The 22,071-nt window shown below is 31.8% G+C and overlaps 2 protein-coding genes across 2 annotated transcripts; one reads left to right on the forward strand and one right to left on the reverse strand.

Moving 5' to 3' along the window:
• The first annotated feature begins 424 nt into the window (after positions 1-424).
• On the forward strand, positions 425-5,473 carry LOC111417361 (WD repeat-containing protein l(2)05287). Its single transcript, XM_023049612.2, has 9 exons — positions 425-589; positions 644-848; positions 2,957-3,237; positions 3,294-3,807; positions 3,874-4,055; positions 4,109-4,266; positions 4,322-4,854; positions 4,922-5,095; positions 5,217-5,473. Exons 1-9 carry the CDS (start codon positions 501-503, stop codon positions 5,445-5,447), a joined length of 2,367 nt encoding a protein of 788 aa, XP_022905380.2. The 5' UTR covers positions 425-500; the 3' UTR covers positions 5,448-5,473.
• Positions 4,070-21,291, reverse strand: LOC111417402 (uncharacterized protein MAL8P1.12-like). The gene is made up of 8 exons (XM_071196607.1): positions 20,837-21,291; positions 17,950-17,973; positions 17,854-17,889; positions 17,594-17,794; positions 16,182-16,298; positions 11,585-12,513; positions 7,576-11,230; positions 4,070-5,334 (listed from the first exon to the last, which is right to left on the reverse strand). Exons 1-7 carry the CDS (start codon positions 20,889-20,891, stop codon positions 7,586-7,588), a joined length of 5,007 nt encoding a protein of 1,668 aa, XP_071052708.1. The 5' UTR covers positions 20,892-21,291; the 3' UTR covers positions 4,070-5,334; positions 7,576-7,585.
• Between the last annotated feature and the right edge of the window lie 780 nt (positions 21,292-22,071).

Genomic DNA, 22,071 nt, shown 5'->3' on the forward strand with positions numbered 1-22,071 from the left:
AATGTATTTGATCATCAAAAATACAAAAGTGAAAAGGCAGAACCACTTCATTTTAATTTATATGTTCTTCTTAAGGTTTCGTATCGTAAACTGAACGTTGCAGAGGGCATTATTTGCATTTATATGATTGTCGCACGAAATAATAATCGCACGGATATTCGTTGACCTACTTTTTGAAGAAGACTCGCTGTTACACCGCTGCACCACACGAAATGCATTCATTCTTGTTTGATTGCCCTATGGTGCGTAGTAAAAATTTTTTTCTGCTTTAAAATTGAATGGGGAAAAGCTAGTGACCTATTTTAGCAACCTTGGCGTACATAACTCTTAAAATAAACAATTTATCCTCCACTTAATATTTAAAATTACCGCCATTAAAAAATTTTTTAGGGATTTTCTTTATTTGTTGTCAACATTGATTTGTTGATATTTTTTTAACCTAACATTTTCATGTGCGTGTTTGTTTTAGAGGTTAAAACGGAGTTTATAACGAATTTAAAATGATTAAAGAAAGAAATAAAATTGAAATTGTTTACAAAGGAGGTGGTAATTTAATTTCATTAGCACCAATTTTCTCAAAGGATGGAAGGTAAAGATTAATAGAAGATTTTTTTTCTTAAAAAATCACACTTTACATTTTTAGCACTTTGTATGTTGCAAAACCTTATAATATAATTAGTTATAATGTAGAAACGGGGAATAAAATCCTTGAATTTCCACGGACAAAAAGTGAAATAATTGGTTTTAATGTAAATGTATTAAACGATGAGGAACATGTTATTGCATGCACTAAAAATGGATCTATCATCCTGTGGAAAACGACGACTGGATTGAAGCTAAGAGAAATAGTATGGAAAATTACTTGCACTTAGTCATAAAAGTCTTCTTACAGGTGAAGAAATTCTACAAAATAAGCTATTACAGTCGAACCTGGATAAGTAGGATCTTTGGGGAACAACTTTAAAATCCCACTTATAGAGGTGTCCCAGTAATCCAAAATCCCAGTTTTAAAAATCTTATTCCCACATACATAGGTTTTTTTTATGGAATCAGAAAGCAATAAAACAATTTTATTTAAACTAAAACAAACATTTTATTAACTATAATAAAATACTGTTATTATATTGTTATTATTATTGTTTTGTACTTTTTATTAAAATGGATGTTATTGTTTTTTAATTCTACCGGTTTCGGTCTTCTACAAAACTATCTTCAGGACCTTTGAATTACCTATTATAAAATACAATATGTTTCATTTACAATAGGTAATTCAAAGGTCCTGAAGGTGGATTTGTAGAAGACTGAAACCAGTAGAATTAAAAAACAATAACATCCATTTTAATAAAAAGTACAAAACAATAAACAGTATTTTATGATATTTGATGAATAAAATGGAAAGAAATAATGGCTACAATGAAACATTTTATTAATTAGAAAATATAATCGATTATATGCTATTCTGTTTTTCTCCAAATCATTTAATAAATTAAAAACATGATCATTTGTCTTCTCAGCCTTCAAAAAAAGATTGTAAAACATTCATAGCTTTTCGTTCTTCTGCTGTGGTCTTCTTGATCCAACTTTTCATTAAGATAAAGTTCCAAAATGTCGCCATCATTTTGATATCTGCAAATACTTAAACCACTGTCCATGTTTATGAAATCCTGCAGTGATCTGATCTTCGCTTCTTTCAGTAACAGTCCATGTTCGCATTCTGTCGCTGGTTGTTCTTGATCTTCATGAAATTCATCAACATTCATTTCTTCATCTAACCGGTTTTTTTGAAACAATTATCAACTTTTCTCAGTTACTTTAAACCAAACCTTCCTTGCAATAAAGAAGTATAGCTTGCAATGAATTTATTTCCCATGGAATTTCTTCTTCCATACATTTGAGTATGTGTTTCACAACAATTTGTTGATAAAATCCTTTAAAATTTTGGATAAAACCTTGATCCAGTAGTTGTAATTTAAGCACTGGTTGTGTTACCAGGAAGAAACGAAACTTTGATGGTGTTTAATTTAGGAATGTCCTTGTGAGCTGAGCAGTTATCAATAAAAACAATAATTTTTCTTTTTTGATGACTCATTTTATTGTCTAAATCCATATTTTAAAAACAAGATTCTTTAGTATTCCAATCAAAAATAATGGTATTTTTTCTGCCACATCCATATTGGCGCAATAGTAATAATGTTGCTCTTTCTTTGTTGTATTTTCCATCATGACAATCGTAGTTTTTGAAACAAATAGTTTTGTCAGGAAGACATTTAAAAAATGATCCAATCTCGTCGGCATTAAAAATGTTATTCGGTTCATATTCCTTTAGAATTTCGGGTAAATCATTAATCCAAGCATTACAAGCCGTGTTATCAACAGATTTGCTCTCACCACAGATTTTTTTTAACGTTAAATCATTAGTCTTTTTATAACCTTCTATCCAACCATTAGGTACGGGCAACAAAACCTTGAAGATTTATTTTTTTTTTGCAAAATCTAAGGCCTTTTCTTTTAAATTGTTGCCAGTTACACTGCTCTGTCCATTTTATTAAGCACTTTTCCAAAATTGGAAAACCTGGTTGCTACAGCCTTTTAAATTTTCCGCGTCGTTTGGATGTTTATCTAAAACCTTCAAAGTGTAGGAAGAAAACACGCATTAGGGTTATTCACCATTGCTTAAATGGAAGAGTGCTAAAATGGGGAGGAAATATTGGCAAAGGGTAGACCCTTCAAATAAAAAAAAACTTTTTCAAATCGAGCAATACGTTCAAAAGTTATTGCAGTTTGAAACTGGTCATCATTTTAGGTGATGCGTTTATTAATCCTTGAAAATATATGAAATGTTTCTTAACAATTATAAATAAACGTTTATTTTGTCCATAAATACGAATTTCTGGCCTCTACGAAGACTTTCGTGGTGTTGTTGTGTTTATTAAATTAATTTTTTTTTATTTCGTAGAAAACAAACGTAAAAAAAGTTGTCTATTTTAAAACTTTAACTACATTTGATGACGACAATAACGAAATAATTAATGCTTTTATTTGCTTTGAAAATGAATCAACCAAAAAATACAACTTTAAGTTGACTAATTTAGACACAAATGAGTCAAAAATAATTAAGTTTAACTTAAAAATTAAAAAAAAGGTACATATTGATGTAGCAAATGATGGTTCGTTTATTGCCGCCGTACAAGATTCAAAATTATTTTATTATCAAATTAATATAAATGTATTACGAAGGTACATTTAAAATTGATATAAAGTTAATATAAAAATTTAATTTCTTTTTGTTTTAGACACTTTATAAAAGACAGAACATTTACGTTTGTTCTTTGCCATCCAACAGAAAATGTTGTTTTAACTGGTGATAATACAGGACGTGTTGTACTATGGCAAAATCTTTTAGAAAAGAATCCAACACAATCAAATTATCATTGGCACACTTTACCTGCTAAAACTGCGTGTTTTTCAAGTTCAGGGACGCAATTTTACTCAGGAGCGTCCGAATGTGTTTTAGTTAAATGGATTGTTAATAGTAATCATCAAAGTTTTCTACCAAGATTACCTGGGTTTATTGAACACATTTCTATCGCTTTGAACAATCAATTTATTGCAGTATCAACAAGCGATAATGCAATACACATTGTAACTCCTCAATTAAAAATTAAAAATACAATTCAACATTTGGTCATATCAGATGAACTCGCTTCTGATTTGGTTTTTGATCCTCGAAGTAGAAGTTTAATTTTTAATGGAATTTCGGGACATGTTCAATTTTTTTCACCAAAAAATTTAGAGTTGATACATAGTGTAAGCGAAATTCTAAGCTTTAAATTTATATAATATTACCTTATTATACCTTATTTTGAATTTCAGATGGATGTAAGTGGTAAAAATAAATATACAAACGAACGAGATACATTGATTGTTAATTTAGTTATTACGAATGTCGTTCTTGATAAAACCGGACGTTGGATGGCTACTGTGGAAGAAAGAAAGGATCCTGTTGTGTTTGAATCGCGGTTAAAATTTTGGTTTTTTGATGAAACTCAACAAAAGTAAGAAATAATGATTCATTCAAAAAACACCATTTATTAACCATTTTTTACAGTTTTATTTTAAATACTTCAATCGAATTCCCACATGAAGGCTGCGTTAAAAATGTTGCATTTCAACCCTCCAATGATGAAAAAGAACTTTACTGTGTAACTATTGGTGAAGACTTAAAATTTAAACTTTGGGAAGTTATACCAATTAAAACTGTTTATCGTACGTTAAACACATTTCATTGAGTTTATGTAATTACTTTTTTCTTTTAATTTAGGTGAAGGATTGATTTGGGAATGTGCGGGCGAAATGTCTTACAGAAATTTAACGCCCAACGTTTCATCATTTTCTTCAGATGGTTCTTTACTTGCGATCGGTTTCGAATCGATTGTAACAACTTGGTTACCAGAGAGTTGTGAATTAAAATGTTCTCTACGTCATCCAATTCACCAAAATGATCTTTGCCATGTATCTTTTGGTGCAGATCACCGACAATGTCATCTTTTATTGACGGCGTCGAAAAATTTCGTTTGTGTTTGGAACTTGCTCACTTTATCCATGGTTTGGAGTGTTAAAATCGACGTTCATGGTGTTATATCTGACATTAACTGTTCATATAAAGCCGTCTTTACACCAGATAATAAATTATTCGTTTTCGACTTGAACTCACCAGATCCAGTATATTTTATGGAGAAACTTAAAAATGTTTCTGATGTTGCAGCGGCGACTTTTGTGCCGAAAAGTTCAGTTACTTCTGATATCAATCGTTGGGATCATCGGTTATCTATTTTTATTTTGACATCAAATTTTGTAAGTTACACCACTAATCAGGTTAACTCTTAGATTATAGCGAGAAATAAATAAAAGAGTTTTTTAGGAATTATTTGCTATAGAATCATCAGATGAAGATTTAACAGTAAATAATTTACAAATAAAAGAGGACCACTCTTTCTTTAAAAATATTCTTCCCGAAATAAGAAACGTATTTTTAAAAGACCAGGGTCAAATTCATGCTTACTCGAAAGACTTGAGAGGAAAAAAATTACAACAGGTGATTATTTTTCGTTTTTAAATAGGTAGTTTTTTTTTTAACTTAATACAACAACATGTTAGCTTAATTGTCTAGTTATTAAATTACACGTAACACTATATTAACAATTTTTTTACATTAGTTATTAGATACTCCAGTACCTTCATTACAACTTTCGTTCGTTTGTGAAGACATTTTAGTTGATTCATTAGTGCAAGAAGATCCTTCACTTCCTAATAGAAGAAATCCAGACAACATTGCTGTTGAAGAAAAAAGGGTTATTGATGAAAATGTTAATAAATTGATAATTAAAAATGAAAGTTTAACTAAAATTTGTGATGAAAAAATGACGTGGACCTCAGTATTGGTATGAAGAAAATAAACAAAATGCAATGGAAATGATTTTAACTTTTCCTTCAGTACATCAAAATTGTCTATTTAACTATATTTTCCTGTTTAACTTTCCTTTTGTCCATTTATTACTTAGTGAACGTGTCAATGATGTTATTAGTAATACCCACATCACATATACATTTGTTTTGGCTATTGAAGATCATAAATATCCTAGGTATTGAAATTGATCATGGATGAAAATACTCATAGTTTAGTATGCAATCAAAATTTAGATTACGGCGAGTTTTGACCTCAAATAGGAGCTTTAGGAGAAATTTCGAATCCCAAACCACCCTTGTAAGGTATCAGACCTTTTTCAGTACAACAGGTATGTTTATTATTATTAATATAACACGATGACTCAATAGAGTTGATTGTTAGAAAGGGGATAAGTTTTTGAATCTAATGAAAATACAAGTTTCAAAAATCATTCAACCACTTCCAAGAATGCCTTGTGCAAAGACAGGACATTTAAGTAATAGTAATCCGAATTAAGTCATCAAAACAAAAGTAGCATAATTTTCCTGACACATTTAGGAGAAATGTTTATAGCTGGTGGTGACTTCAACGATAAACATTGGCCCGCCAGGAAGAACATTAAGGAAAGAAATCTAAGAAAGCAACTGTAAGTAGCAATCGATAGGATAGCTGACCAATTACACTTCTTCATCACCAGACATGGACTTAAAAAGAGCAACCAGAGCTACTCTTACTAACAGAACTATTAAGTGGAGAAGTCTTCAGGTTGATCTTCAGAATAAAATTGGAACGATTAAACAACAAAAAAGCGGCGTACAACAACACTGAAGGATGTAACCAAAGGTGTGAATTGTCCATTTGGAATTAGAGAATTTGTCAAAGAAAAACGAAGCGTTAGAAGAATATGGCAGCAGTGAAGGGATCTTTCAGATAAAACTATATCAACAAGATCCATAAACTTGGAAGAGAAATTCAATAGCTTAAAGAAACTATGCGCTATCTAGAAGAGCTGTTAGCAAATGAAGAGACCGATTATCACTCTGTTCCTCCTATTAGAAACAACAATGGGGAATGGGACAGAGACAATAAGCAAATGTAAACCTGTTTGCTGTACATTTGGCTGAGATCATTACAATCAACCCAGGGCAAAACAAGAAATGACCAATATTGTAAACCAAAGAATGGAAAATATCACATCACTTATTTCTAAAGTAGTAGCGGATGAGATGAGACTTGAATTCAAAGAAGGTCCATGATTCGATGTGAGAAATCAAGACCATGACAGGAGAAAACATAAAGCACCTGAATAGAAATGAGGTAGTTGTGTTGATCTATCTCTTCAGCGCAGCCATTTAATTATAAAAACACATACAGGCATGCTGAAAAGTTGCAGCGGTTAATATGTTGCAAAACAGGAAAACACTACTACCAATAGTTCTAAAACTATTGCTCAACTACCGCTCAAAAGACTGGGGTCAGTAACAGAAACTAATAATCTAATCGCAAATTATCAATTTGGATTAATTTGGACCAAGTGAATAACCGTCACTATTCAACAGCAAAGTCTACTTGGCAGTATGGTTAGCTTAGTATGGAAAACTTTGTCAAACGCTTGTGGCACAAAGTTTAGCATGAAAGCTTGATATATAAAGTAAACAAAATGCAAATACAATACGTAGATATTTTAAAATCATCGCCTGAAAGCAATGTATTGGGTCCTACCCTGTACACTAGTGACACACCATCACTTGCAGTGGAGAAAGATCAGAAGTTATCCACTGAGAAATTATAAACAATCAGAAACGCAATACTCCAAAAAAAAACTTCAAACTTTCAATTTCTAACAAACTACTGCTTTAAAACCAATATGGCACTATAGCATTCAACGCTGGGGCTATGCTAGTGACTCGAACATCAAAAATAGTCAAGTATTTCAGGATAGAATGCTACGAAACTTAATGCTTCAGATTTCAGAAATACAATTATTATTAATAATTATAATGCGAATTGATGCAATACAAATTACGATGTATATGGTGATATATTTTAAAAGATACATTATAAAATGTGCAAAATGAAAACGGATAATGTTGATGAATATGAACAAAATAATAGCAAATATTTCTTACCTTCACTTTTTTAATAATAATTTAACGGTTTTGGCGCTATATTTGGTAAATAAAATGGATAATTAATTATTGTGTTTGGAAACGAGTCCTCAATTAAAATAAAGTCTGCATCATAAGGATTAAAAAGTACCATATTCCATAAATTTAATCGTCGATCACTTTTGGCAGGGTACTTATACAACGGAGTCTTCATGTCTGGTATATTTTGCTGATGATTCGGTTCATTAATGTATTTAACGTGTAATACGGAACTTTTATCTGGAGTTCCATACGAATATATTGGCAAATAATTTACAATTCGCGGACGGTGTTTAACAACTTGAGCATCTTTTTTTGTTTCTAATGCGTTTGAATTAAAGTCAGATCCGATTTTATTACTTTTAGAATTGTCGTTTTGTTTCTTTAAATGCCCATTTTCTAAATCATATTGAATCATTTTAAAATCAGATTCACTAACTTTTTTAGCCGGTTCATAATCATCCAATCTGTTTAAATTTGGATTGTTTTCGATCATTTTTTCAATTTCATTTGTTAGAGATTCATATCTCATTATTTTATGATTTGACTTATTGACTATTTCCATTATGTTGCGCATTTTTTGATTATATTCTGGTTTTCTAAACCAATGTTGTGATTGAGTAGTCATTTCAATTGGATTTGTTTTGGATTGTTTTACTTGTACTTGTATTGTATTTTGTTTTGTTGGATGAATTTTTTCATTTTCATTAAAATTTGATTCTGGTTTCTTCAACAAGTGTTGTTGCTGAGTGATTATTTCATATGTATTTGATTTCATTGGCGGTATTATTTCTTGTTTTGGTTGATTAAGATATTCAATATTATTAGTAATAGTTTCTGGTTTTCTTAATTCATGTTCTGTTTGAGTAAGTATTTCAATCGACTTTAATTCCATTTGTAGTGGTTGATTTATTTCTTGTTTTGGTTGAATTATTTCTTGTTTTGATTGAATTAGTTCTTGTTTTAGTTGATTATTTTCGATTTCAGTAAGTTCTTGTGTTTCATTTCGAATAAATTTTACTTCTCCCAAATTGGATGGATCTTTTAAATTGATTTCTTCTTTTTTGATGTCAGTATTTTCTGATTCTTTTATTTCATATTCCCCAAGATTCCCAACTTCTCCCATAATTTTTCCTTGATATCTTTCTATTATATTTCCTGATTTAGTTTGTATAATTTCTGGTTGTATTAATTCAGTCACAACTTCAATAACTTCTTCAGTTTTATTTTCATTGCTTATTTTTTTCAATTCATTTTCTACATTTATTTCAGCTTTTTCAATTTCATTCTTTTCTTGAATGATTCCTTCGAAAGGATTCACCGGTTGATTTATATAAGTTTCTGATTGTTTTATTTCATGTTCTGGCACGTCAATAACTTGAAATACCCCTTGAGCGGTATTATTAACTCCAACTTCTTCCAACCCATTTTCTAAATTATTTATTGTTTCTGTAATTTGATGTTGTTCCTGATTGGTTACTTCAACATTATTAACTGTTTTGCTCTCTATAATTTCGGATTGTTTTACTTCATGTCCTGATACATTTATAAGTTCGTTAACTCCTAAGTTTCCTAAAGTATTGATTACATTTGCAGCGTTTTCAATTTCATTTTTTTCTTGACTACTTTGTTCAATAATATTTTGCGGATTATTTACTAAAACTTCCGGTATTATTTGATGTTCCTCACTTGATGATGATTCTTTGATTTCAGTGTTTCCTTGATATCCTTCAATAATATTCTCTCCTTGATTCGGCAAAACCTTAGGTTGTATTAATTCATGCTCAGATACATTTACAAGTTCAATAACTTTTTGCGTTTCATTCTCAAAATTCATTTGTGCTGTTTCAATTTCAGTTATTTCTTGAATAGCTCCTGTTGGATTACTTACCAAAACTTCTGATGGTTTTATTTCATGTTCTGATACATTCACAACTTCAATGACTTCTTGAGTTTCATTTTTACCTCTCATTTCTCCCAATCCATTTTCAAAGTTCATTTCAGCTTTTTCAATTTCATTTTTTCCTTGCATAGTTGCTTCTGGGATGTTTAGTACAAATTCGGATGGTTTCATTTCATATTCTGCTGTATTCACAACTTCAATAATACTTCGACTTTCATTGTTACCTTCCATTTGCATAGTTGCTTCTGGTTTGCTTAGTACAAATTCGGATGGTTTCATTTCATGTTCTGCTGTATTCACAACTTCAATAACACTTCGAGTTTCATTGTTACCTTCCATTTGCATAGTTGCTTCTGGTTTGCTTAGTACAAATTCGGATAGTTTCATTTCATGTCCTGCTGTATTCACAACTTCAATAACATTTTGAGTTTCATTGTTACCTTCCATTTGCATAGTTGTTTCTGGTTTGCTTAGTACAAATTCGGATGGTTTCATTTCATGTCCTGTTGTATTCACAACTTCAATAACACTTTGAGTTTCATTGCTACTTTCCATTTTATCGAATTTATTCTCAGTTTTGTCCGTTTCAGATTTATCTTGATATCCTTCAGTCATTATTTCTAAATTATTTTGTAAAGTTTCTAGTTGTATTAATTCATGTGCGGATAGGTTTGTAACTTCCATTTGTTTGACCTCATTTTTGTCCTCATTGATTTCCCCAACCATTTCTTGTGTCGTATTTTCTGATTGTTGTATTTCATATGCTGATGGATTGATATCAACAAAAGCATTTCGAGTTTCATTTTCGCCATCATATCCCAATTCATTTCCTAGATTAATTTCTGGTTTTTTGATTTCATTTTGTTCTTGATTATGCTCCATAATAGTTTCTTGTGATTTACTTAATAAAAATTCTGGCTTCATCAATTCATGTCCTGATACATTCATAAGTTCAATAACTTTTTGTGTTTCATTGTTAGCTGCATTTCCAAATTCACTTTCTATTTGATTATTGTCTTTAATGACTTGAGTCTCATTAAAAAGTGATTGAAGGTTCTTCCTTTCACCATCTAATTGATTATTCGTTTCAAATAATTCATTTCCATTTTTTAAGTGTGTTTCTTCTGCTTCAAATAAATTCCCAGTTATAGAAGTTTCTTCTTGATGGGGATCACTTTCATCAGACAGTATCTCAGAAGAATCAACTCGATCCACAGCAACTTTAAGCGACTGCGGTTTCCCTAATAATTCCAAAACGTTTTCTTGTTCATCTTCGTCCATTCCAGATAAAATATCTTTTAAAATCGAGTCTTCTAAATCGTTATCGGAAGGAAGTTTTGAATCATTTTTTTTTACATTTCCCATTGCGTTATTTCTTAAATCTTGTTGAATATCTTTAAATATATTATTTATTATCTCGTTTGTGTCTGGAGGTGGAGGAGGCATTGTCGTTGATACATCCGATAAAGTTGTTAACTGAGATTCGTTCGAACCAGCAGATTCATCATGTAAAATCGTAGATGTATTAGAAGTAACAGTGTTATCTAATATTTGATGATCATTAGCGGTTGTAAACATAATATTGTTCAAATCTGAAGCAACCAAAAGCTTTTCATTATTTTGTTCTGGTGATAATATTATATTATCTAACTTCCCAACATTTTCATTATCATTTTTACCATTTACTTTATTTGTTGTGAAATTATTCGATAACCCAGTTGGTGCGGATTCTACCTTAAAAACAAATACAAAAACAAACACTTAGACCACAAAAAACGTCATTTAAACATTGTTTATAGATACTTATGGTTGGTCAACAGACACTCTTTCATGGACATTTACTACTTAGATAGTGAGGAAAATCATCTGCTTCATGATAGCATGATAGAATGAAGAAGTCAAGAGAAATTGTCTATACTCAATGTTAAGAATATTATAACACCCACATTCCTCGTCATCACATTATAGGAATCACTAACATAAATCGTTTACATCAAAAATATATGTTTAGGGACTTTAAACGAAGCTAGTTTACTCGGACTTCTACTCTATGATCATAAGTATCTATAAACAATGGTTTTATCCTACATCTTCAAAGTCATGTTCTTCGTCAAGAAACTGAATTGGAATATCTTCTTGTAGATCATCAATATTAATGGGTGCTGTAGAAGGAGGTGGAGGTGTTGTTGTTTCTTGTTCCTTTTCCGCTTCTTGTTCTTTTTCCATCTCTCCTCTTAATCGCTTTCCTCCCGGTGGTCTACCATATGGACCAAAAGGTCTTCTATGTCGAAATCTTCTCGGTCCTCCCATCATCGGTGGGGGCGGTCGATTGAACGGCATATAATCGGAATACATCGGATAATAATCGCCTGGACCCGGATAATCTCCATAATAATCATCTTCATATTGATTGTAATATTCTCCAAAACGTTTTAATTTATTTATTTCTACCATGTCATCGGTATCCATCATATGCTTTGATTTCCTACGCCTCTTCCTATCTTTCCTTTTAATAGAATCAACTTCTTTAACTTTCTTCAATACTTGTCCTTTTTTTCTTTTCATTCTCGACGCTGATTTACTGGTGTTTTTAAATAATTTATCTTCTAGTTTGGTCGATTTTTCAAGTAGTTCCGAATTATTTGTATTAACTAAATCATTTTGAATGTGATCATTGAAATCACTTCTAATAACAGGTGTTGAAGGCGTTGTTGTTTGTAAGTTTGGCGAAACTGTTAAGTCTGTTGGTGAAGAATGTATTTCTGGTTCATCTTGATCGTGAAAAATCGACGTTTGACGAATAGAATCGATAAAAGCAGAACATTTTTTCGTATCCATTCTTAAAATTATTTCGTTGGCTTCGTTATAGTATGATTTTAATTCTTTGAATTTATCGTATTGACCGTTTGTTTGATGGATTAACATCGAATTTAACCAATGTCGCATCATGTTTTTTAACAGTATTATACAAGGATCTTCTTGTTGTATATATCCTGGTAATTGATTTGGTGGTAAGCCTAAAAATAGAAGAAATCTAAATGTAACTAGTCTTTAATTATTCAAGAAACAAGATTAGAAAATAATAAAATGACTTGAAATAATTGCCAGAAGATATTTATGATGATAAAAGTGGGACTAGGAGAGGTTTTTTCTTAAATATTTCATCTTTTACACTTTGTCTATATTTGCAAAAGTCTGCTTTCATACCTTTTATATTTTTGAACGATGTTGTTGTTTCGATTTTGAGGTTTCCAATATATGTTTATGCGCTTTGTATTTTCATAACCTTTTGTCTTTCTAGCATTAGGGTGGTAATCAATGTTCAAGATAACGTTACTCAGATTCACAAAATGTCTAATAGATCATGTAAATTAGAATGTGACCAATTTTGTTACGTTTGTGGACAGTTTATATTTGCAAAAAAGGAAGACCCATATCAGAAGTGCAGAATAAGTGCCAGAAACATTGAAATTAGCATATTTGCACTATTTTGGTTTTGCACAAACGAATCAAGAGAAAACACTTTAGTGCGATGGATGTTTTGAGAAAAAGTATTTCTTCATGATCAACTGTCACTTCGAACTCTTTTCTGAAATAGGTTTTAACATGGCATCTGAAACGTCAAATACTTTTTGAAAACATGCATGGCTTAATTCGAAAGTTGCTCGTTCTATGTATAGTGTGGAAAATCTTGTTAACAATTAAAAAAGTGTTGCAACTTAATGCTTACGCAGACGATATTAAAATTATGTAGTAGCTTAGTATTTAAAAATTTGCGATTGCAAAATTCATTTTATGGGTAAAAACATTCCTGTACCTGGAGAAGGGTCAAATAACAACGAATTGCATCAACTCATTGGAGATGCCCCCCTCGTACAGTTCATCAGACTACAAATGGACAGGACATGTTATTAGGATGGAAGAAGGGAGATTATCAATAAGAACTCTCAACGGTAGAATGCATGAAAATAGATCGATGGGCAGACTCCGAAAACGCTGGAAAGATGAAGTGATGATGCACGTGAGCTGCTGAAAGAGAGATTGTGACGATAAGGAGCAGCAGACTGAGGAGGTCTTGATGCAGAAAATAAAGGAGAACGGGGCTTAATTTTGGCTGTAGTACCATAAGAAGGAAGGCGTCAACAAAACAGGAGAAAACTGATCATATTCCACGGAAATTTCAACTTCGATATTTGCAAATATGTTATACAACAAAAATACAGCCAAAACGGCTACTTATTCAAATTATTATTATATATATAATAATTTAAATAAGTTATACTTAATAAAAGATTTTAAGTATTTTAATACTTAAAAAAAATATATCATAGCCCTAGCAAATTTGTTAGACTACCAATGTGCTACAGCTATGTTACTTTTCACAACACAGAAATCACCATCGCATAAAGTTTATAATATTTATTTCTATCGTTTCACCTTAAAATCCATCTACAAAGGACTAAGAATACTTCAGCTATACGTAAATCGTTTTTTTCGTTTCCTTTTGTCGATCGCAACAATATTATTGTTTATAAGTTTTTTGTTTGATTCCTTTCGACTCTTTTTAGATAACTTTGCATAAGTTTTATCCAACCAAGAAGTAAATTTTCTCCATTGTCTTCTCAACAATCCATGGTGTTCTTTCACTTTATTTTTTTGAAATTTGTTTTTTGGATAATCTAAGCGTCCAAACATCCCGTAGGGATACGGCGATTCAAATTCCTTTACATTTGTCGGGCGCGTTTGGAGAAATTTAATTTTTTGATATTCAGTTGAAGGCGTTATGGGGTATTTAGAGAAAATATTTGGCGAGAAACTTTTAGCTCTTTCTCTATCCTGCAAAGTCGCATCTGCTGCGAAATAATTTATGAATTTGCTTGAAGATGGATTATTAAAATCATCCGCGTCTTCATCATTAGAATCTTCATTGGGAAGTGATGATTCTATTGTAGTTTCTGGACCGCGCAAAGAACTATATTTGTTTGATTTTTCTTCTGTGGGAGAATAAAATATTTTCTTTTGCATTGATGTAAGATTGTAATGAATCGGTTTTGAGTACTCTTCTGCTTCAATGTTTTGTTCTTTTCGATAAGGATTTGTTACACTTGCCGTCCACTTAATATCCAAAGTATTAGGAAAGTTTTTCTGGTGGTCACTTTTTGAGAAGTTGTTAACTTGGTCTGAAAATAGATGTGGTTTAGAAAAATGTTTTAATTCTTCATCTTTTGTTGAAAAATTATCCGTTTTTAGTTGAAAATTATTATCATTGTTTTCATTTCTATTGTTGCCACTCTTAAGATTCGGTAAAAACTGTTGTTGAGGATATTTTAAAAAACCATTTCTTGTTTGTGAAAAAGAATTCTTCGTATTCAAGTTTGTTCCTTTTTGAAACGATTTGGAAGAATACTTTCTTAAAGGATATTGTTTATGGTATCCATTTGGTCTTAAATTCGAATATTTTCTTCCTTGCATACTATTGTAATAATCTTTTTGATTCCTTAAATCTATATCTATTGTTGCTAATGTAGATGAATGATCATTTGCAGAATTTTTTAATTTTTTGGTAATCCTAGTCGTCGGTGGCAAGTTTTGTTTATAAAACTCTTTTGTACAAAAAATCTGCTTCGGCAAAGAATTTTGCTTTATTACATACGGTCCATGAGTATTACTTTTAGGACGGTGTACTTCTATTGAATTCGTTGTTGTAGAAGGAATGTTTTTGTTAACATTTCCCTTGTTTACGGGAATTTTGGTTGTAGTTAAAAATCTTCTGTTTTTAAAATATCTTCTATTAACACTTTTATTAAAAATCCTATTCTTTTTTTGTTTTTGATTCCTCGTTAAAATCCGTTGTTCTTGCATGTTTGCGTATCCTCCAAACGTCAGAGAATCCTGCTCATTTCCAACCAATTTACAAATAGCGTCCCAATAGTCAACTAAAAAACAGGAAGAGGATTCATCAGAAATAAAAATTAAAACACAAAACATTCCCTTTTATTCTAAAATTAAAATTATTATTGTTAAATTCTTATCTACTAGAAAAATGCTTATTATCATTTATTTTCTTTAACTTTCAAACTCGAAGAAACTCTCTTCTTCTAAAATCGGCGGAGGAGCGTCATCTAATGGTTTATCCAAACCAGGCACTTGAAAAAGAGCTAGGTCTTCGGCGTTCTTGTCGAATAAAGATCTTTGTTGTACCTCCTCTCCCTTAACATTTTCTTTCGCGTAGTCTTTGTAAATCTTCGTAATAGATTTCTTAAAATCATTCCAATCCTCATTAAAATCCGTTTTATTATCACTCATAAGTTTCGTAATGATGGTATCCACATCAGTTAAAATTCTCTTTTTTTCCTCATCGTAAACCTCCTCGACTTTTAAGGATGGCGAGAATTTTATTTGAAGATTTTTATTACTTTTTATATTATCCGTAGATCTTTTAACTTTAGGAAATGCGAGGAGTTTTTCAGATACATCTGCGAAAGAAAGATGTGTTGAAAAAGTTTTAAGGATTAATTCTCTTTAATTTCTTCCTAAACAAACAATACATAATGTCTTCTTTAAAACTTTTTCATCTTCTTGCGTTTTGACTTGTTTTTTTAATTAATTCATATTAGAAAGCTCGATTTAAAAACGTTTATATATAATGAATTAAATCTAAGGAATAGTAAATATTTTTAATTACCTGATAAAGCATTTTCGTATGGATAATGTTGTGGAGAGTAAAGCTGGTTTGGTGATCTCATAAATGAACTTCCTCCCATGGGTGATCCATATAAATTTGATCCTTGGTTAGGCAAAGCTGTAATAAAAATATTCAAGTTTAGAATCATTTTTAAATTAGTTTCAAAAGTAAAGAAAATATGTAGTAAACTAAGGAGAGCAAATTTTTCTTCTAAACATAGGCGACTCAGAAAAAGATCGGAAGATCGCTAGATAGAGGATCGTCCCAGAAATGGAAGACCTCCCGTGACTCCCACCATGATCAAGCGTATCCGGGACAAGGTCCACCAGAATTTCAAGATGAGTCTTAGAAAAATGACTAAGCAGCAAGACTCACACTTCGCAGGCCGGCTTATTTAAACCCATGCTGCGGAGGCAATGGTTCTAGTACTTAAAATATAGTGAAGTTTTCTTTAATACAAATGTATTACTTAGAAGCCGAGGCAGCTGTGGTATTAGTACTTAAAATATTGTTAAAGATAATTTATCTTTAATAGAAATACATTACTATGTGGCTTCTCACATCCACTTCACTGACGAGAAATTATTCTTGATTGAGCAAACATTCAAACGCCAGAGCCTGAAAGAGTCATGCCTTTCAGGTCTTTGTTCGAAGTGAGTTCAACCGGGAAGACAAAAGGCGCAAAATCAATTCTCAGAACTACCTTGATGAGATTCTGATAGCATCGGATGAACATGGACTTATTGCTTATTTAGGTAAGGTATTATAAAAACTCAATGAAATTATTGTGAAACAGAATTTAGACAGAATTACTACCTGTCTAAATTAAGCTAGAATTGTGTCGTTAATGCATAAGATTCGCCATTGAACGGACTCTGGAGATTAATAATTCAGAGGACTCGAAAATGAGCTGTTTAAAGTATACTGGATGTGGACATTATTCAAGTCTAGAGAACAAATGATGATAACGTCCTGTAGACAACAGAAGTCAACGAAGAATGGATACCAAATTATTGATTTAAGACGAAAAAGGAAATTATGGGCAATTATAGAGTTAAAATAACAGTATGAAAAGCTTATACGCGATGTTAATCATATTGGATCTGGAATTTTTTGACGTAGGTTTGTCACCATTCGTCAGAATGTCTTCGAAATTTTGCATAAATACTTTAACAGTTGTTTCTATGTTGTTCTACTTCTCTATGTAAGTCATAACTTGCCAGATGGCTGAAAATTGCAATTAGAGGATTGGTGAAGCCTGCTCAATGCCAGACTGTTTTTTTTTTTGAAGCAGCTCTCATTTATAATTTACTTGCGTCCTCTTCCATTAAGCCATTGTTAGTACATTAAAAAATGTTAGCTGAACAGCAGCTTTGCAAAAATATTTTCTTATTTTAATTAGAAACACTTACGAATATATTGCGACTGCCTTTTATTTCTTTGAATACTTAAGTTTCCATCCGAATCTAGATTTTCTCGTTTAGTTCGTCTTTTAGGAACATCTCTTCGTCTTCTATCCAAGTTTTGATTGACATCTACACTTTCTAAAGATGGATCAGAGTGTTTTAAATCGCGTTTTCTTCGTACTAGGGGTTCGTCAAATCTATGAGCATCTATAATATTTTTAACATCCATTAAATTGATTTTTTTTATATATCATTCTTTTACTTACGTTGATACATATGTTGCCAAATAATGTTATCTTCATCTTAAACATCAATCAAATATGTGTTGTAAAAAAACTGAACGATTTAACGTCTTTACTTACCACTAACAGATTCCTCAGGTAAAGCTGAAACAAATAAAATGTTTGTAATTTAAAATAGAAAGAAATACATTTAAAGAATTAAAAGAAAAGACGTAATTAAATTATTCTAAAAGCTATTTTTATTAAAACTTTTTTAATGTACATATTTCGCTTTTCTTTGTTACATTTTGTTTTTAACCAAAAATAATTGTAGCGGCTTCAATTGCAATTTTGGAAATTACATGTAGAGCCATTTCAAAACCTCCGACAAGAGTGAACGCATCCACAACACGTTGAAACCAAATAACAATATTTCTAACATTAATCCCCAAAATAGCGAAAGCCTTTTCGGCTAATGGATAGAAAGGTACTCCAAGCGACACCACAATCAATCCACCCAAACCAGAAACTAACCCAGATAGAACACTTAAAACACCCACAATAGACAGACTTAAAGCCGCGTATCCATTAAGCCGATTTTTGCTTAGATATCGTCCAACTTTAGGTATCAGAAATTTTCCCAAACGTATTACTACCACCCGAATGTATTTCTTGATGGTACCCATGGCGCTTTTAATTATATTTATAACCCAATTGGCTCCCTGTTTTGCAACTGCACCAACTATTGACCTTTTACCAATTCCTGACTTTTCCAAAACCGTTTTGAGGGTATCCGTGAAGAGGTTGGCTTCTTGCTTGAGAACGGCGTCGCTTTGCAATGTTTTGGCTTTTGAAGGCGATTCATCTCCAGAAGCTGTAGCGGGAAAAAACACCTTATCACTTAACACTCTTCAATATTATACAATTATAAGAAGGTAATAATTCAAAGTATCTACTTAAGGTGTATCTGAAAAACACCAACACTGTTTTTGAGGTTGTTCGTTAAACGTTTTGATAGTAGTTCTGGTATAATAAACTATTGCATTGGAATTTGTAAAAGTAATATTTTCTGCGACGTTGAAAAACATCAATTAACTAAGAATATTTCAAGGCTTTCTCTATTCAAAAAGCATCACATACTCTACATGGGAATATCAAATCGATTATATTATAGATATAGATACCCCGTGAAAAGTCCAGTAGTTCTCTTGTTAGTAAACTATCACGAATAATGGGATTGGCGATGTCTGGTATGATAGGTCCCATACCAAGTCTGCAAATAGAAGTTCTCCTTAGCCTTCTTCTTTGCATTTGCTCATACTATATCCAAGATCTTTAGATATTTTGATCCAATTTGGCCCATGAAAGACAACCATATGCTGCATGAAATCATGCTCTTGGAGACAAGTCTAGGTCGATAACGAAGACAGGTTTAAAAGTTGTTTTTAAAAGTCTTTAACAATTTTAAGATATTATTTTTGTTATTATGTTAAGTAAGGTGCAATAGTCTGTTATCGCGGATATAAATAGATCACTTTAGAAGTACGTGGAAACACTCACTTCTACTAGAGTACAAAACGAATGGTTTATTTGCAAAATTCGTCCTCATAAAACCTTGCAACCTCACATCTCACAGATGTGGAGAATAAACACATTCTAAGGATCTATAAGCATGGGAGTAACAGACTAAGTGATACAAGTACGGAAATATTTTTCGCCAGCCTCCAATCTAGCTTATTGTAACCCCCAGGGGTGAAAGTAAGGGATTTGCAAACAGGTAAAATTTATCCATAGTTACTAACTCTAATCTATTTTGTAGATGATTACCTCCGAGTTGATCATGGATTATTACTTAGCACTTGAGGAGACGCAATATCATATAATCCAGTAAAAGAATTTCTTCGTCTGAAAAAGCGCAGTTATTTTTACAATTTAGTAAGAGTGTCCTAGAGGTAATGGACAAGGACTCCTAACTAGACACTAAAAAAAACAAGCACCGTCATAAAATGAGACTTTTTGACAACTCAACTCGACGATGACCTTCGAAATGAGCCGACCATGGTTGCATGGTATGTAACTTTCATTGTAGTAGAAGTATTCAACAATAGTCTTGCCAGATACACACCTCTTTAAAATTATTGCTGAAAATATGATATATGATACACATTTTTAAGATTTTTAATTCATAACATTCTGCTTAATAGGATTCTATTTTCAGTATAGAATGAACGAAAGTAAGTTTATATAATTAAAATTTATTCAAAAATATCTTACTGCTAGTAAATAATAATTAAAATACATCAACACAGTACAAGAACATTGTTAAACTCTCACAATTCGTCGGAATAAATCACTGATCACTGGTCCAATAAGCATTCCAACAATCATCATAACAGAGGTCATAGCGGCTTGAACAATTCCGCCGATTAAAGCAATGACGACTGATACAATAACTTTGGGAAGTAGTTTCTGCCGATCAATCAAATTGAAAACGTAGACGAATAAATCGAAGACAATTCTCAACAATTTCGAGGTCCAATGATTGGCATCAACAGACATTGGTACACCGAAGAGACTTAAAATTGATCGTGCTCGGGTTGCAGGTACTTGTCGTGCTCTCGCTTGGCTTCGAGCCGCCTGCGGATTAACTCTGGCACCTTCAAAAGAAAGCGGCTTTTTATAATTGGGTTGGGTTCTACATTGTTAAAAATTTCGTTTTTTTGGGTTGAAGAGGAAAACTTAACTGGGCGGCGTTTTCACCGCTCAAATAAAATATGTTCTGATCATAATGAGAAATTGAACCCAACCCAATGTTTTGGATGCTCGGTCTAAGTAATTTTCCTGCGGATATCGTCGCCCAGAAAGTTCACCAGGTTAATTTAAAACGCACTTTTGAAAATTTTTAATCTCACTATACACTTGTAAAAACTCGTTTTTAACCCGAATAAGAAGCAAGTTATACGTTTTTGCGGTAGAAACCAACCAGTTTCTTTTTCAAAAACCAATTTTTAAAACATTTTGTACTAACCTGATGCCAAAAGGGCGAATCCAAGAATCACTAAAAGGTATGCCGTATTGCCCATTCCTTTTCTATTTTTTTTTGTTTAAATGTTTCCTTTATTTTTTTGAGTCGCCCAGTACCAAGCGATCGGTATCACCAAAACGTGCACAATGCCGCCCTTCGGCTATATATAATCCGCCCACGAGGGTACCACACGATACCTCATAATCAATTGTCATTATCCTGTCACAATTGGACAGTAGGCGGATGGAAAACTCGAAATAATTTTTAATTTTCCAACGAACAATAGCGTCTTTTATCACCCAAATGCCATTAAGAAGAAATCGATTCAGAGATACGTAATTTATAAACCAGTGTCTTCTTTCAACCGAATATAGTTCATCATTCTCCTTCATTAAATCTAACCCAAAAATTGAATCATTTGAAATGTCATCTGTCGCAGTGCCTTCTGAAGACAGTTTATCTTTTCTAGTAGAAAATGTCTTAATAAATATAGACAACCAATCAAGCAAAACTAAAATGAGTATAATACAGTATCCCAATCTTGTTTCAAAATTTCTTAACTACATAATCCACTTAAATTATTACGTGAAAAAATTATGCCTACATCAGTAATTTTTATTCTGCAAAATTCATTTTCTAATATATTACAGTTTAAGAAATTTAGGAAAATAGTTTTTAATCTTCAGAAATTTCAAACGTTTGGAAAACTAAAGAAAATGAAACAAAAAATGCTAAAAAATCTCAAATATAATAAGAAAAGGTTGTAATATTAGCCTTGTTGCTTTCTTCTGTATTTATGGTTACTTTTGGCATTTTGATTGTAAATAAACCGTGTTGGCGAACATTAACTGGATTAAAACAAACAAGCAGTACATATTAAAAAATGCAAAGTAGAAGCTATCAGTTATTTCGTGTCTGTTTATCAGCCCAGACCTCACATCTGTAAAGTAATATAGAGTCAGAGATGTCCTTTCAATTCGCATTTTCGTAATGTTACGAGCGGTTTTATTATGTTCTTGGAAAGAAAATTTACTAGTCAATGTAACTACCAAATAATATACAGATCCATTACCGATATTATCCCTATTACCAATTGAAAATTTCATTTTCAAAAATATCTATTGCAAAGGAGACCCCGATTCGTTATCTGGGTGAGTATCCTTCTCATAACTCAATTTTCAGGCATTTATAAGGATAGCACTCAATGATAAAACGCCTCTCCAGAGCCTAGGACAGAT

The sequence above is a fragment of the Onthophagus taurus genome, chromosome 1 (assembly GCF_036711975.1).
Source record: "Onthophagus taurus isolate NC chromosome 1, IU_Otau_3.0, whole genome shotgun sequence".
In the NCBI taxonomy this organism is placed as follows: Eukaryota; Metazoa; Arthropoda; class Insecta; order Coleoptera; family Scarabaeidae; genus Onthophagus; species Onthophagus taurus.